Source organism: Lygodium microphyllum, chromosome 3, assembly GCF_053477565.2.
Source record: "Lygodium microphyllum isolate KBCC chromosome 3, Lygodium_microphyllum_v1.1.10, whole genome shotgun sequence".
Taxonomy (NCBI): Eukaryota; Viridiplantae; Streptophyta; class Polypodiopsida; order Schizaeales; family Lygodiaceae; genus Lygodium; species Lygodium microphyllum.
In genome coordinates, this window is record NC_141137.1 from 188797071 (window position 1) to 188814113 (window position 17043).

A 17043-nucleotide genomic window follows, 5' to 3' on the forward strand; every position below is an offset into this window, starting at 1 on the left:
ATGGTATCCAATTTGGAAATCGAGATTCAAGGATATAAAGATAAGCTTGATTTCCAAATAATGAATATGAAAAGAGCTGATATTGCTCTAGGGAGGGAGTGGCTATGGGGATTGGAACCATCCTTGAAACGTAGCTATCACCATAATACACTGGAATTTGAAAGGGATGGTAAGACTTTTGTCATTCAAGGTGAACATGAAGTATCTGATAATCCTTTGCTGTGTTCTACTGAAGTTCAGAAGCTGATAAAGAAGGAAGTTTGTGAGGTATATATGCTATGGTCTCTTCCTGTACAGAATACTTTTACTTCCTGTAATATAAAGCAACAATTTTCTTATGTTTGCGAATTGAATGTAAATAATGAATTGAACAGTTTGTTAGATGATTTTAAAGATGTGTTTCCTTCTGATTTACCTAGTGGCCTTCCACCTGATAGGGGTGAAATAAATCACCCAATTGATATAAATAAGGATACACATCCAATTTCAAAACCACCGTATAGGTTAAGTGAAACACAGCATCAAGAAGTTGAGAGACAAATTAAGGATTACCTGGATAAAGGATTTATTCAACCTAGTAATTCACCTTGGGCTTCACCAATTTTATTGGTAAAGAAAAAAGATGGTTCTATGCGACTTTGTGTTGACTATAGAGCACTTAATAAAATAACGGTGAAGAATAAATTTCCTATGCCCAGAATGGAAGATCTTTTTGATCAATTGCAAGGGGCAAAATTCTTCACAAAGATAGACTTAAGATCAGGTTATCACCAAATAAGAATTAAGGCACAAGATATTTCCAAAACGGCATTTCGTACTAGATACGGGCATTATGATTTTTTGGTGATGCCTTTTGGCCTCACTAATGCACCAGCTACCTTTATGAAGCTGATGAATAGTGTTTTACGGCCCTATCTAGGACATTTTGTAGTAGTCTTTTTGGATGATATCTTGATCTTTAGTAAATCAAGAGAAGAACATTTGGAACACTTATTATTAGTATTCCAATTGTTAAGAACACATTCCCTTTATGCGAAGAAAACTAAATGTGAATTCTTTGCACAAGAGGTCAAATATCTAGGGCATATAATCTCGAAAGAGGGAATCAACATGGATCCAGAAAAAGTAAGGGCAATTATTGAATGGCCACCTCCACGGAACCTGGAAGAGCTGCAGATCTTCCTAGGTTTATCTGGATTTTATCGTAGATTCATTCGAGATTATGCCAAAATAGTTGTTCCAATGACAGACCAACTTAAAGGGAAAGGGAAAAGTTTTAATTGGGGAACAGACCAAAATGAAAGTTTTCAAAAACTTAAGGTAGCTATTGCTACAGCTCCAATATTATTAATAGTGGATCCCAATAAACCATTTGTGGTTGAAGCTGATGCCAGTGACAAGGCAATAGGCGCGGTCTTATTACAAGAAGGTCGACCAGTTGCTTTTGAAAGCAAGAAATTAGATCGTGCAAAACAGAATTATTCTGTTTATGAGAGGGAGCTGTATGCAATAGTACATGCAATGAAGAAATGGAGGCATTATTTGTATGGTGCCAAACTTTTGATCTTATCGGATCATGAAAGCATTAAGTGGCTTAATGATCAACCAGATTTACATGGGCGTAAAGCCAGATGGGCCGAACTCCTCCAAGAGTTCGACTATGAAATAAGATATAGAAAAGGAAAGTATAATATAGTAACTGATGCACTCAGCAGAATGCCCATCATTAATGAATTGAGTTTTACTCAGTTCACTTCCAACTTGCTTGAATCTATAAAAGGGAAATGTCAGGTTGATCCGGCATATTCCAACATATGGGAAGCAATAAAAAATGGGGATCCAAATGAAAGTGCTTCTACTGAGGAAGGAATATCTGAGGATGTTCAACTAGGAAATGGAGCATCAGGGGTTGCTCAAACTGGATTCAAGTGGAAGAATTTTACCATTGATAATGGTTATTTACTCTACAAGGGTAGGGTATGTGTCCCGAAAGATATAGAAATAAGGCGCCAGATACTCTTTGAGTGTCATGATACCCCTAGTGCGGGACATCCAGGAGTTAATAAGACTTATAGTCTTATTAAAAGGCAGTTCTATTGGCCTAGAATGAATAAGGACGTCCTTGACTATGTGGTCAAATGTAATAAATGCCAGGTTAATAAAGCTGAAAAATTAAAAATGGGAGGACTTCTCCATCCATTAGAAATTCCTTCGGGAAAATGGGAGAGTATCTCCATGGATTTTATTGTTGCTTTACCTAGAACACAGAGGGGGCACGACTCTATGTGGGTAATTGTGGATAGGTTAACCAAAATGGCTAGGTTTATTCCAACTTCAACTGATGTTAAAACACCAGAATTGGCTAGATTGTTCGTAGAGAACATATACCGATTGTATGGCCTTCCGGCAAATATAGTTTCTGGTCGGGATAGAAAATTTGATAGCCATTTTTGGCGTGCGGTATTTAGGAAATTGGATACTAAACTTAGCATGAGTACGGTGGATCATCCACAAACAGATGGGCAAACTGAAAGGGTTAACCAAATTCTTGAAGATATGCTTAGGGCATATGTGAGTAAAAGGCAAACTAATTGGGAAGAGTATTTACCGATAGCAGAGTTTGCATATAACAGTGCCAAACACTCTTCCACTGGATATAGTCCATTTATGTTAATGTATGGGTTTCAGCCCAGAGCTCCTTTTGCAGTAGGACTGCATAAGGAAAAGGTTCAGGCAGCTAAAGACTTTTTGGAGGATATGAATAGTATGTTAAAATTTGCTCAAGAAAATATTAAAAAGGCTCAAAGTCGAGCTAGAGCATATGCCGATCCTCACCGAAGAGACATCTCCTTTGAAGAAGGAGAATTGGTCTATCTTAAGGTGCCTGAACAAACTAAAACTATGAAAAAGGAACATTGTCCAAAGCTTTCACCAAGGTATTGTGGTCCTTTCATAATACTTAAAAGGGTGGGAGAATTGGCTTACAAGCTCCAACTACCTATTGGTAGTAAAATACATCCAGTTTTTCATGTAAGCAAATTAAGGAAGAAGCTGGGTGATTTGGATAATCTAATCTTAAATGATGACATTGAGGAGTTATTCTATGACCAATCTAATCCACATGAACCAGAAAAAATATTAAATGTTCGTAATAGACGAACGAGGAATACTATTTATCAAGAATGTTTGGTTAAGTGGAAAGATTGTTCAGAAGAAAGCTCAACATGGGAGCGAGTAAGTACTTTAAAGAAAAGGTTTCCCGATTTATAGTTAGACCTTCCAAATATCGTTTTCAAGGACGAAACCGATTCTTAAGGGGAAGGAAATGTGACATTAATGTGACATTAAAAGTAATATTTAATGTTACATTAAGGTCATAAGTGTGGAATGTGACATTAAAAGGGATATTTAATGTCATCAGTCTCAAGAAATCTGTTCCCGTAATCTAACATTGGTGCCAAAACTCTACTATCCACATCTCGCACATAGGATATCTCAATTCAAGTTGTTGTCTACTAATATTTGTTGTTGGCACCTACTTCTTGTTGACACCTCCTAACTGCTAGCAACTATTGTCCACTACTAAACAGGCTGCGTTTACTGTTGTGCGACTATCTGCTGCTTATCGCCTATTGCCACATGTCATCTCAATTGATCAGCCCTTTGTTGATTCTACCTCTGTCTAACCCATCACACTGATCTAGCCACACCTAAGCTACGTTTGTTGCTGCCAAATATCTCGAGAGGCTATTTTCCGTGTTTCGGGATCCATCAGAGTATGACACACTCTCTAGCTCATACTCTCTATCCCAGTTCTAGAGAAACAAGAGTTCAAGGGCCAATATTTTACCTTTGCATAGTGTGTTTGCTACATTGAGCATCGTATATATTCAACTTTCATTCATTCATTCATTATCTTCTTCGATATTCATTTGTCTCTGAGTTACCCTAACCCTAACTATGTTCGTTACTAGTTTGTGCTTTGTCTTTGAGCCGATGCTCTTCTAAATAGTTAACATGAGGCTGTTGTGGATTGCTCAGTTTGTTCTTGATTACACTGCCCATCACATGCTTACTCACCATGGCTCAAACGGCTCCATCTTCGAATCCTCTTAATGTTTTCTTAGACTAATCCTGTCATGGAGGCTCTAGTTAGGCATTATGGTCTTAATTTGAAGGACGATGCTCCATCTACTAGCCTTTCTTTCAGGAAAGGTTCACCAAGGCCCAACTCTTCTCTATCCCATATTCCTTCAGAAGGTACATCTCTTAGTCAGAGCACTTTACTGACGAGATTGATCACCTCTCATTTGAAAAAAGACTATCCGCTCAAAACAAAACCAAAAGTTCCAATTCTTCACAAACAATCCCAATGGCAAGTTCATACAATCCATTTTTGTGTGATTCTAATTATGTTTATACTACTCCTTCAATTATGCAAGGACCAATTGTAAGTCACCATGGAGAGCCACATTGGTGCCAGTATGCAATAGAAGAAAACTCTATGATCAAAGATGTTCCACAAGGTAACCCTTCATCCTTTGTTTCATCTAAATACGAGTTTGGTGCTTCACCGCCCTTCCCTCCCACTGTCGCTTCATATTTAGGTTCATCTCCATTCAATTTCGAACCCTACTTTAGACCTACCATACATTATACAGTCAGCTCACATTATCTTGGATGCCCATTTAGGTTTTAGGCCATCACTAGACACTCAAAGGTATACCACTTTGCACCCTAGTGCTTTGTTGCTAGGAATGCCACCCACGCACTATGCACCTTCTCTGTACCTGCAAGTGCGTCACTTTGTCCTCTAGTCTTGTTGTGTGGGGAATCCCCCTCCTGCACATTGTACCACCCTTCCCAATCGGATGGGGAAGTGATTGAAACTTGTTGGACAGACCTCCACTCCTTGAGCACCAATTGTATATCACGCCCGCATACTTGGTTTGTTTCATTGAGTTTTCAGTATCATTTATTTCCTTCTTCATTTGCATTTTGTCTAAGTTCATTGTGAAGTTGTGTCTATACACTCTACTCTGTTTTCTCTACAACCCTTGATGTATCCTCACACATATACCTATCAAGTTTCTATTGACACCATCCATACTCTACAATCCCTAGTAAGAAGGCATCAATTGCATAGAGGATACAACAAATCACAAGAAAGAATGTCCTTTGGCTTTCTTGTCAAATGGGACATGAGGATTTTTCTCCAAAAATGGGATAAAGCAACCATTCCAATAAAAAAGAGACTAGCACATAATGGAAGGAAATTTGTTTATACTTCATCAGATAATGGGTGTATATAAGTGTGTGAGACAGATCATGTACTTGACATGGTGAATAGTGTAATAAATACTGCTGTCTGCAGATATTCAATGCTACGTGGTGAATCTGCTGTTGTCAAAGTGCTGTAGACTGTTATGTACTGCTTCACAGAGGCATTTGACGAACAAATAAAGACTCCCCTCCACAGTTGTAATCCTGTCTAGCCTCTCAACTACTGGTTTGGAACCCTGTCTGTTGAATTCTACGTGTAAAACTTTTCCCTTTCTTAAAACAACATAATGCACAAGTATCTCCTGTACTTGTAAAGGTTTTCCATTTATTAAAACATCATAAAACACAAGGATCTCTTGCTGTATCCTATATGTAAAAGTTTTCCCTTATTGAAACACCACAATACACAAGTATCTCCTATATTTGTGCTTAAAATCCCTTGTCAGGCTTTAAGCCTGCCCCTAATCAGAAGTATATTTGTGCAAACTGTGAATGCAGTTAAGAAGGAGAAAAATAAAAACAGCCCCACTAGCTAAAAGTATAGGCCCGTTAGCACACATGTGTTAGTAATACCTCTACAGCCTTGTCCTTCAGACCAGTTGTCTCAAACTGGACCCTTGCATGCCAATCCCAGCAAGCTGCATCTGTTGAAAAATCTTTGGCTAAACTGCTGAGAATTTCATCTCTTAAACCTGATAATCCATTGAAGCAGCTTGTATTTTGTATTAACTCCATAAATCTTTGACGAAATTGTAAACTGGACGGAATAGAAGCAATAGCATTCCTATAAATAGTCATTGCAAGCTTGAGCCCAAGTTCATCTATTTTGAGGTTTTTGGAAGCAATATCATCTTCTCCCACTATTTCACCTTCATGCATCTCCAAAACTGATTCTTCATCTTCATCAGTGTTCTCGTCACCAGATCTTCTAGATCCAATATTCTTCAAACCTGCAATGTTCTGAACTTTGAGCCTTTCAGTAAACACAAGCTCCATCCGGAAATACTCCAACCAAAGGAGTTCAGATTGGGGACACATCCGAAGTCCACGCTGCATTAAAGCACGAGCTGCAGTAATGTTGGCATTCTTCTCAAATTGCCAAGCCGCTGCATAAATCCAAAGGCCTGGAACTGTTGGATGTAGACGCAAAGCTTTAGTCAGGACCTGCATTTTATGAGTATAGTTGTGTTTTCATTCAGCCAAACATATTTCGCCAACGAGTCAGATCATATGCCCCTATAAAGCTGACAGAGGAATGTCCAGAATAAGTTGATTTAATGTAATTTCTTAAAAGAGGCACAGATCATGCTTTGTCTTATGCAAAAGGTAAGTTCATTGACAACCAGAAAATAGAAAAAGGTTACATGGCATTCAACTCTGATTCACAATGTTATCGAATCTGATACAAAACAATCCGGCTTCCCATTCACGTAAGATATTGCATAACATTGAATTGTACACTGAAGACTCAAATGCAACGAATGCCATGAAATTTAGACAGCCCCTCTGATGTCACACAGCAATACATTCGAGAAGCCAGTTATTTCCTTACCTTCTGCATCCTGCGAGTTCCCTGTGATCGACAATAGTCCAAGTACTGCATCCAGAGCTCCAAATCACCCTTGAATCTAGTGACTGCACGCTCATATATTAGCATGATACGCATGGCACTGGCTCTATCAGACAGGGAGTTCTGCCACTTCTTCTTCTTCTTGATGTCTTTCTTGGTACCCTTGTCGTTGTCAGTGGAGCTGAGGTTTCTAATGAGGGCCTTCTTGCGGAGCTTTCTGAGCTTCTCAAGCTGTAGTTCATACTCCACGTAACGCAGATAGTCCTCCTTGACCTTGGCACGGCGCTCAAGCCGAAATTCGAACTCACGCCGCTTCCGAGCAATCTCTTTAATCTCCGAGGCCGAGAACAAGCCCCGTTGCTTGAGATCATCAAGTTCCGGGAGCATCCGCTCCAGGTGATAATAGACGCTGTCTGCCATGGCGACTCCTAAACTTCCCTGCTCCTTATTTCTACACCTGTATCGGCGTGTCGATTGCCTTAAGAAACCGAGAGCAGCAGATGCATCAGGTTTCGTCTGAAGTGAAGAAGGTGTAGCGAAGGTGCATGAGTAAGAGCTTCTATTGGTTAACCCTTAAACCCCCGCACGAACATGAAACCTCTAAAGATGTTATGCTTTTTTACACGTGCAGCTAAAGGGCGTTTTGGTTTTATCATTTTTCTCATTTACTCGATTTTTTTTATAATTCCTACTCCACGAAGAGAGAAGAAGGATCCGGTATCTTGGAAGTTATTCTTGCTGCAAGAAGAGAGAAGAAGTAATAAGATGAGAAGAATAGCCAAGCATCTTGGAAATTATTCCTGCTACATGAGGAGAGAATAAAAATAAGTTGAGAAGAAGAAGGATCGGGAGTCTTGGAAGCTCACATGTGTTTCGAAAATTGCAAATACAAGACCTTACTTGATTTTTTTTTAAATTCCTACTCCACGAAGAGAAAAGAAGAAGGATCTGGTATCTTGGAAGTTATTCTTGCTACAAGAAGAGAGAAGAAGAAATAAGATGAGAAGAAGAGCCAAGCATCTTGGAAGTTATTCCTGCTACATGAAGAGAGAAGAAAAAGAAGTAGAGAGAAGAAGAAATAAGATGAGAAGAAGAGCCAAGCATCTTGGAAGTTATTCCTGCTACATGAAGAGAAAAGAAAAAGAAGTTGAGAAGAAGAAGGATCGAGAATCTTAGAAGCTCACATGTATTTCGAAAATTGCAAATACAAGGTTTTACTTGATTTTATTTTTTTAATTCCTACTCCACGAAGAGAAAAGAAGAAGGATTTGGTATCTTGGAAGTTATTTTTGCTGCAAGAAGAGAGAAGAAGAAATAAGACGAGAAGAGGAGCTAAGCGTCTTGGAAGTTTTTCCTGCTACATGAAGAGAAGAAAAAGAAGTTGATAAGAAGAAGGATCAAGAATCTTGGAAGCTCACATGTATTTCGAAAATTGCAAATACAAGGTCTTACTTGATTTTTATTTTTATTTTTTCCTACTCCACTAAGAGAAAAGAAGAAGGATCTGGTATCTTGGAAGTTATTATTGCTGCAAGAAGAGAGAAGAAGAGCCAAGCTTCTTGGAAGTTATTCCTACTACATGAAGAGAGAAGAAAAAGAAGTAGAGAGAAGAAGAAATAAGATGAGAAGAAGAGCCAAGCGTCTTGGAAGTTATTCTTGCTACATGAAGAGAAAAGAAAAAGAAGTTGAGAAGAAGAAGGATCAAGAATCTTGGAAGCTCACATGTATTTCGAAAAATTGCAAATACAAGGCCTTACTTGATTTATTTTTTTAAATTCCTACTCCACGAAGAGAAAATAGGAAGGATCTGGTATCTTAGAAGTTATTCTTGCTACAAGAAGAGAGAATAAGAAATAAGATGAGAAGAAGAGCTAAGCGTCTTGGAAGTTATTCCTGCTACATGAAGAGAGAAGAAAAAGAAGTTGAGAAGAAGAAGAAGGATCAAGAATCTCGGAAGCTCACATGTATTTCGAAAATTGCAAATACAAGGTCTTACTTGATTTTATTTTATTTTTTTCCTACTCCACGAAGAGAAAAGAAGAAGGATTTGGTATCTTGGAAGTTATTCTTGCAGCAAGAAGAGAGAAGAAGAAATAAGATGAGAAGAAGAGTCAAGCTTCTTGGAAGTTATTCATGCTACATGAAGAGAGAAGAAAAAGAAGAAGAGAGAAGAAGAAATAAGATGAGAATAAGAACCAAGCGTCTTGGAAGTTATTCCTGCTACATGAAGAGAGAAGAAAAAGAAGTTGAGAAGAAGAAGGATCAAGAATCTTGGAAGCTCACATGTATTTCGAAAATTGCAAATACAAGGCCTTACTTGATTTATTTTTTTTTTAATTCCTACTCCACGAAGAGAAAAGAAGAAGGATCTGGTATCTTGGAAGTTATTCTTGCTGCAAGAAGAGAGACGAAGAAATAAGATGAGAAGAAGAGCTAAGCATCTTGGAAGTTATTCCTGCTACATGAAGAGAGAAGAAAAAGAAGTTGAGAAGAAGAAGGATCAAGAATCTTGGAAGCTCACATGCATTTTGGAAATTGCAAATACAAGGCCTATTAGGCAATCATTGACTACCTTGGTAAGCAGCAACTAGCATGCATCCTAGACAATTTCACATGTCCTTCAAATTTTAATAAATGTTATTTGCTAAGTCGCCTCTCTTTTAAGTTGCATATAGTACAACCAATGAATTTGCTCATACAAATTTGTTGAAATGTTATTTGAGGATTTTGTTTGAATTATTAGACTTGTTTTTGGTAAGGCAAATAAGAGTTGAAATCATTTCTGTAAATTGATGAATGAGATTGCTCTAAGTAAGATACATAACTTTACACTTAATTGATTGCTTACGAGTAAATCATCAAGAGATTATGATGGATATTGACAAGTGCAAAAGCAAGGGTTGGGGGATAAAAAGTGTTGGTTCATGTGTTATTTCTCAATGATATTAAAGAAAAGAGCAGCAACCTCCAAGGTAAGGGGGGAAGGAAAGGAGGTTTAATGAGTGGCTAGAGGGGGTGGGGGTGATTGACACTACAAGGAGAACAAATGAAAGAAGAAGAGGAGGAGCAAAGTGAAAAAGAAGAAGAAGTAGAAGATAGAGGACAAAGAGAAGAAGAAATGGAAGAAGAATCGAAAGTGAGAGAGAAGTGGAAGAAGAGGAAGCAAGAGAAGAAGATGATGATGATGATGATGGTGATGAAGCAGCAACAACAAAAGTGAAGAATGGTTTAGATGAAGTCTGACATATATTGTGTGTGAAACTTTTTTTTGTGGTTTGGGTTAAGCTCAAAACCTATTGTATTGCTTCTCTAGGGGAGAAGTTATCAATAGATGATGCTTTAAACACATGACAAATAACTATTTCAGTGATTTCACCATGGACACATCAAAACAAGGCTCTTGTATATACATTCATTTTGCCAAGCCATTTGCTTGGTTTGAACCAACCTCAAAAGAAGAGCAAGAAGAAGTGCAAGAAGAGCAAGCAAAAGAGTTTTTATGTGCGTTCATCGATGTATACATATATACATAAGGTTGGATTCACACACCCCATCTGGATAGTTTCGTATGACAATAGGGATAAGATTGAGCGATTGATGTGACATGCATTAGAAGCACCAAATAGTGTTAGCATGAAGGCATTCCTATTTGCAATGACCCCCATCCCCAAGATTAAACAGTTTGATCCCTTATACTAAACAGGGCTTGAGCTTACACCATTCACAAATAAAGTATGTGTGCTAATTAACCAACCAATCATAAGCTTAGTTCCTACCAACTTTGTTTATTATATTTTTGTGTAAGCAATTCAAGAGATGTAACATGCCCTCTTTTCCCAGGTAGTTGAATCTTCCAATAGCCCCTTTGTGCTTTTGACCACTTTTTAAAAAATATTTTTCCTATTTATTGAATGTATAATTTTTTGCCATCTAAAATTACTTGTATTGAAAAACAACCGCTTAAATGAGATAATGATAACAGTAAATGCAATAGAGCAACATAAAAGCAAAAGCAAAACATGTTTGGGATGTTTGCTTCATGGACTTAACTTTGCCCTTCTTCATGTTGCATCACATTTCTCTTTGAATTTACACTTCGCCTACCTACTTGAGCTGCACTTCTACCACTCAACTCAAGCTTTCTTTCCACTACTAGTGCATGCTTGCTCACATGGGGTGCATGTTCGTGGTACATGATACACCCATTAATGTGTAATACATTTGCATGTCCATAAGTTAGCAACAAGTGTGTGTCCATTAACATGAAATTCAACCAAATATAAGTTAACATGAACTTAACTACATTTAACCCATTGGAGGTGTATCTAATGCAAGACAAGGAGTTCTAAAGGCCAAGACAAAGGGTTTGACCATGGGGGAGGAGGCGTAAAAGGGGAGGGGGGGTGTGAGGTCAAAATGGAGGCATAAAACAGATGATTGTGAGGGCAAAACATAAGTCCTATCACTTATTAGCGATATGCAGATGGCTAGTGGGGCCAAAAGAGACAGATGGGGGGATCAAAACACAGCTCATATTCAATTCCTTTAGTTCCATTTAGTTAGCTGGTTAATTAGTTAGTTTGATATTAATTTTAGCATGTCAATTACTTAGCTTATTAATTAGTTATAGATTATATATTATTATTTTAACCTCATTAATTAGTTAATTAGCTATTAGTTTTAACTTATGAATTATTTATTTAATTAGTTATAGTTTATTTAAGTTACTACATTTAAATAGTTCACTTAGTTAGTTTATTAATTAGTTAACTCATAATTTTGCCACCATACCAAGTTATTTATTAGTAAAACTAATTCATTTAAGTAGTCTGAATAATTAGCTTATTTGATTAGTTTATTTAATCAATTCAATTAGTTAGCTTATTTATTGGTTTTTAGTTTTAGTTTATATGCAATTAGTTCTAATGTATTTCATTTGCTTAGGTACTTGGGGTTCTCTTAGGGGCAACATAAGGCTACGACTAAGGGTAGTGTAAGGCTAGAGGAGTTGAGGTTAGTTGGGTTGTAAAACTATTTTGATATGAGATTAATAATGATTGTACTTATAAGTAATGTAGTTTGGTCATTTGGTTGTATCTCATCATTACATGCTTTCCTTTAGCAAGGCAACTACAATCTTCATACGTACAATCTTTCACAAGGTTAAATTTTACATTTTTTTCTTTTTTCTCATAATCAACGATAAACAAAAGTAAAGGAAAGAAAAGAAAAGTACATATGTTCTCGAAAGATAGGGAAATGGAACTTTCCGCCGTAATTATAAAACAACGAAGAGACGTGTGCCAACTCTTCAACATATTGCTTATATACCATGTTTTATGTGTTATTTCATATTACTGCTATGCCTTTACGAAGTTGTAAGTCTTAACCCAAGTAAAATATGGAAGTCAACGCAACTTAAACTTTGACCAAGTAACTTTCTTGATTTTTATTTTATGTTTTACAAGGTGCACATTAAGCTCTACGATAAGTTTCTAGCCAAATTAGAGTAGCTCCGAAAACTCATGAGTGGCATTCATCTAATACATAGTTTAAAAGAGAGGTTTCCTTTTGCTTAAAATATATGGGTAAAAACACATTGTATCAGTGTTCTAATCAACACACACACACACACACACACACACACACACATTGTGTGTGTGTGTGTGTGTGTGTGTGTGTGTGTGACACTGTGTGTGTGTGTGTGTGTGTGTGTGTGTGTGTGTGTGTGTGTGTGTGTGTGCGCATGCGCGTATCTGTATCTTTGGTTCGGGGTTCGGGAAATAATTTTTGAGGAAGAGGAAGTAAATCCTTTTCATTATCATCTAAGAAGGAAGTATTCCCCGTTGAGACGATATCTTATACATATATTTAACAATATATAACTATATTTTGAGAAATTTGAAGAGGATTTATTTCCTTCTTCCAAAGAATTGAGAAGGATTTTTGTCAAGGTGAACAAGTTCTAGGTTGAAGCGAACCCGTCTTTTCTAGAGCCCTACTTTGGTTAAACATGAAACTAATAATTGCTTTACTTAAAAGTATCCTCATTCAATTTTGTCAACATTGTAAAGAAAAGAAAAGAAAAAAAGCAAAGGAAAGTTAAGATATTCTCAAAATATAGGGAAATGGCATCCTCCTAAGCAATTATAAAATAACGAAGAGACTTGTACTAGCTCTTAAACATGTTGTTTGTATAGCATGTTTACATGTTTTCTTGTGTTATTGTTATGTTTTTATGACTTATAAGCTAGTTTTTAACCAAAAAGATTTAATTAAATATAAAAGTAAAAATCACCATATCTTAGACTTTGACTAAGCAACTTTGTTTCTTTTGGTTTTATGTTTTCCAAGGCACTCTTCTTCAATACAAGAACTCAAGCTATATGACAACTTTGTGGCCAAATTTTAGCTTCAAAAATTTGTAACTAAACTCGATCAAAACATTTTAATAAGTCACGTAGTTTTTCCAAACATCAAGATTAATATGTAAAACCATATTCAATCATACTTGCTTTAAAGATATATATTTTATGTTTAACCTTGATTTTCAAGCCAAGAAAGAAAAGGTCCCCCTTCAAATTTTTGCAAAATTAAAAAAAAAACCAATAACACTACCTAAACCTAGTTGCATGTGTCACTTGAGTTATGATATGAAGTTGTATTAATAAAAACATCACTAAAGATATGGCTCAAGACCAGGATTCTTTAGGTGCTGAATTAGGTTGACACATGCAATAGGTTTAGGTTTTGAAATTTCAATTATTAGACAATTTGATGTGGGTATTGGAAATTCTGCATGCCTTTTTGAGGATCCTCACCAAAGGGGGAGGATTTAGGCAAGGAAATGGAGGGCCTTGAAATGTCAACCTCACTTTTGTATTCAATAATCTCTCACAAATATTTTTTTCACAGGTTTGTAGGCCACTATCTAACTCTTCTTTTATTTCTCCTTTACGGGCATCCAAGATGACTTGTGGCCCCTTCTTCAGCTATCTACCAATAAGTAGACGATGAAATACATCACCAGGAAAAGGTACCTATATCCTACTACTTGGGTAGAGAATAGCTACGCACCAATGGGACCCATGGGTCCTAAAAGTCTCAATTGGCTGGAATTGTATGCCTTTGGCTTGCCTTGCTCATGTGCTTTTACATTTTCCCACCACTTCTCCAACATCTTGGGAATAGTGCTTAGAGTAGGGGCTATCCATGCCTTGTAAACATGTCGAATAACCTGTTTGCATATGCTTTTTTGCACCTATTTTATGGGGTTACCACCTTTGATGATGTTAACTTGGGATGCATCTCACTAATAGGACTATGGACTTTGCACATTGGGTGAATGGTCCTATCTCATTGGATGTTCTGCTCATAAGGGATTCCCTTGTCAACAACGAGGATAGGGGGCCTGCAAATGGACTTTGTGTAGTGAAGAGACAATAGAAATACAAGGGGGTCATTCTCCCATTCTATGCTCATTCCAATAAAAGTAGTAGGGATATGGCCTTCATGTTACCTATCTAGAGGATGATTTACTATTACACTAATTGAGTGGTTGAAGCAAAAAAGGCTTCCTCCTCTTGCCGTAGTGTCTCCCTCTCTCCTTTTCATTCAACCAACCAATTCGTAGATCGTCTTTTTATTATTCATAGGGAACCCTCTTGTATAATATTTGCTATATAGTTTTTTCTCCCACAGAGCACCTAAAAAAGAAGGAGGCACCCCTCCTTGAGAGATCCTTTTTATGTATGATATTAATCTTGTTGAATTGAATTTGTTTTTAATCATATCTAAGCAAAATGAAATGTTCATTTTAATGTATGGACGAGATGAACAATAGTCACAAGTTTCTGAAACTAATCAGATTTGGCTAAAAACTCGTCATACAACCTAAGAATGGTACCTTGCAAAACATGAAAACCAAAAACCAGAAAGTTGTTTGGTCAAGGTATAAGATGTGGTGGCTTTCATATTTTACTAATTTTTTTGTTAATATGTAAGTTATTGCCACTTCATAAAAGCACAATATTAACACAAAAAAACACATAAACATGCTATATAAGCAATATTTTGAAGAGTTGTCATAAGTCTCTTAGTTGTTTTATAATTATGAAGGAAGGTGACATTCCATCATCTTTTAAAAAGATATGCACTTTTCTTTCTTTTTCCTTATTGTCAATTATGACAAAAGGGGAAGAATATAGATTCTAATGTTGTGAAAGTTTGTATGTATCGAGATTGCAATTACCTTTATTAAAGTGGACCCTACCATGATGAGATAGAACCAAATGAGCAAAGTATATTCATTCTAAATACCAATACATTAGCAAATTATTTATATTAATACACTAAGTAATTGCAATGCACTATGACAAAAGGGGAAGAATGTTGATTCTAATGTTGTGAAAGTTTGTATGTATCAATTGCAATTACCTTTGTTAAAGTCTCATTAAAGTGAACCCTACCATGATGAGATAGAACCAAATGAGCAAAGTATATTCATTCTAAGTACCAATACATTAGCAAATTAGTTATATTAATACACTAAGTAATTGCAAAGCAATACACTAACTAATTAACTACTAGCAAATTAGTTATATTAATACACTAACTAATTGCAATGCAATAGACTAACTAATTAACTACTAGTGAATTAGTTATACTAAAACACTAACTAATTGCATTACAATGTACTCACTAACTAGCTAGCTATACTTAATTAATTAATACACTAATTATTAGGGTGTGGTATGATAGAGGAGGCAGACTTGAGGGTGGTGGTGCCATTCATCAATACAACCTTCTTGTAGTTTGTGGATTGCTATGACTTGAACCATACCAAGGGATTGTGTATGGACACACACACACACATGCACACACACGCACACACACAGAGAGTGTGTGTGTGTATGCGTGCATTATCATTATAGCATGTGTAAATAACTAAGTAATTAAATAACTACAACTTTAATAACCAACAATGCTCTTATAAAAAGGACACAAGTGACCTTACTTCAATGGCAACTCCATGCCCATGATACATATATGTGTATCATTTTTCTACCAATCGTTCTTAATTGATAGATTGGCTCCATATGTAGAGTCAATTCAACTAGTGAAAGCTACACGCACACGCACGCACGCATGCGCGCGCGCACACACACACACACACACGTGCATAGATAGAGATAGATAATAGAAGAACTTCTCATCATATGATTATGGCTTGGAGAGAAGAAAATGGTTCTAACTCAAGAAAAGAAAGAGAAAACAAAAGTTACTATCATCATATGCTTATGTCCTGAAAGAAGACAAGTTGTAAAAGAAGAAGAGATAATAGAAGTTAGTAGCATCATAAGTCGAGGTCTCAAAATAAGAAAAATTTTCATTGTAAAAGTTGTTGGGGGTAAAGGTGTCTATGCCTAGCCGCCCACGTTTACTCTCTCTGCATTGTACCCGCACACATGTACACTATAGGTGGCTCGTGCCCATCACTATCACTTTATTTTGTATTATTTCATTGACAATAGAATAAGGAAAGGCAAGTCACACATCATGATTGTTGGAGTCCACACACTAATCTCTCTTTTATTTGCTTGAACCTCCATAGCTCTTGCTTCCCTCTTACTTATGCTCATGCTTCCAATTTTACTCCACCTCAACTAGTATTAGAGTGGGCACTCCAAGAGCTCTATTGACATTGCATTTAACCTGAGAAGATAGCTTCAATTATAGCTTTCATGGCAACTCAATTTTAGTCCATTTAAGGGATGCATTGGCTTCAATACTTATTCCAAGCTAGGTAAGGAGCTTCCCAAGCCTCAACTAAGCCTTGTTGAGTACTTATTGAGCTTAGAAGTAGCCATTCTATTCATTTTGAGTGGATACATAGCACGTTTCAAAAGTCATGGATGGCTATGATAGCTTGAGAATGCTTTCATATTTTGGCTGTAACTTTTGCATATGATATTGGATTGAGGTGTTTTACAACTAGAAACAAGGATTGCAATAAGAACTATAGATATGAGCACTCATAAAGTTGATTATGTGCACTTTTTAGTTCTCTATTTTACATAGAAGAGAACATTTATAGTTTGGATAGCAAGCTTACAACTTACAGAGCTTTATGTATTATTTGCTTACATGTTATTTGGGTTTTCCATATGCTTATCTTGATACATGGCATT

At 36.6% G+C, this 17043-nt stretch overlaps 1 protein-coding gene across 5 annotated transcripts in view; it reads right to left on the bottom strand.

Moving 5' to 3' along the window:
* Positions 1–7455, bottom strand: part of LOC148039325 (U3 small nucleolar RNA-associated-like protein) — a 33114-nt gene extending 25659 nt beyond the window's left edge. For all 5 annotated transcript variants that reach the window (XR_015690406.1, XR_015690405.1, XR_015690404.1 and 2 more), the window contains exons 1-2: positions 6836–7455; positions 5857–6447 (exon numbers count right to left, since the gene is read on the bottom strand). Coding sequence is in view for 2 of the 5 variants with exons in the window: in XM_087675215.1 (XP_087531341.1) it covers positions 5857–6447; positions 6836–7273 (1029 nt within the window). In the remaining 3 variants the exon portion in view is untranslated. The remainder of the gene's footprint in view (positions 1–5856; positions 6448–6835) is intronic.
* Between the last annotated feature and the right edge of the window lie 9588 nt (positions 7456–17043).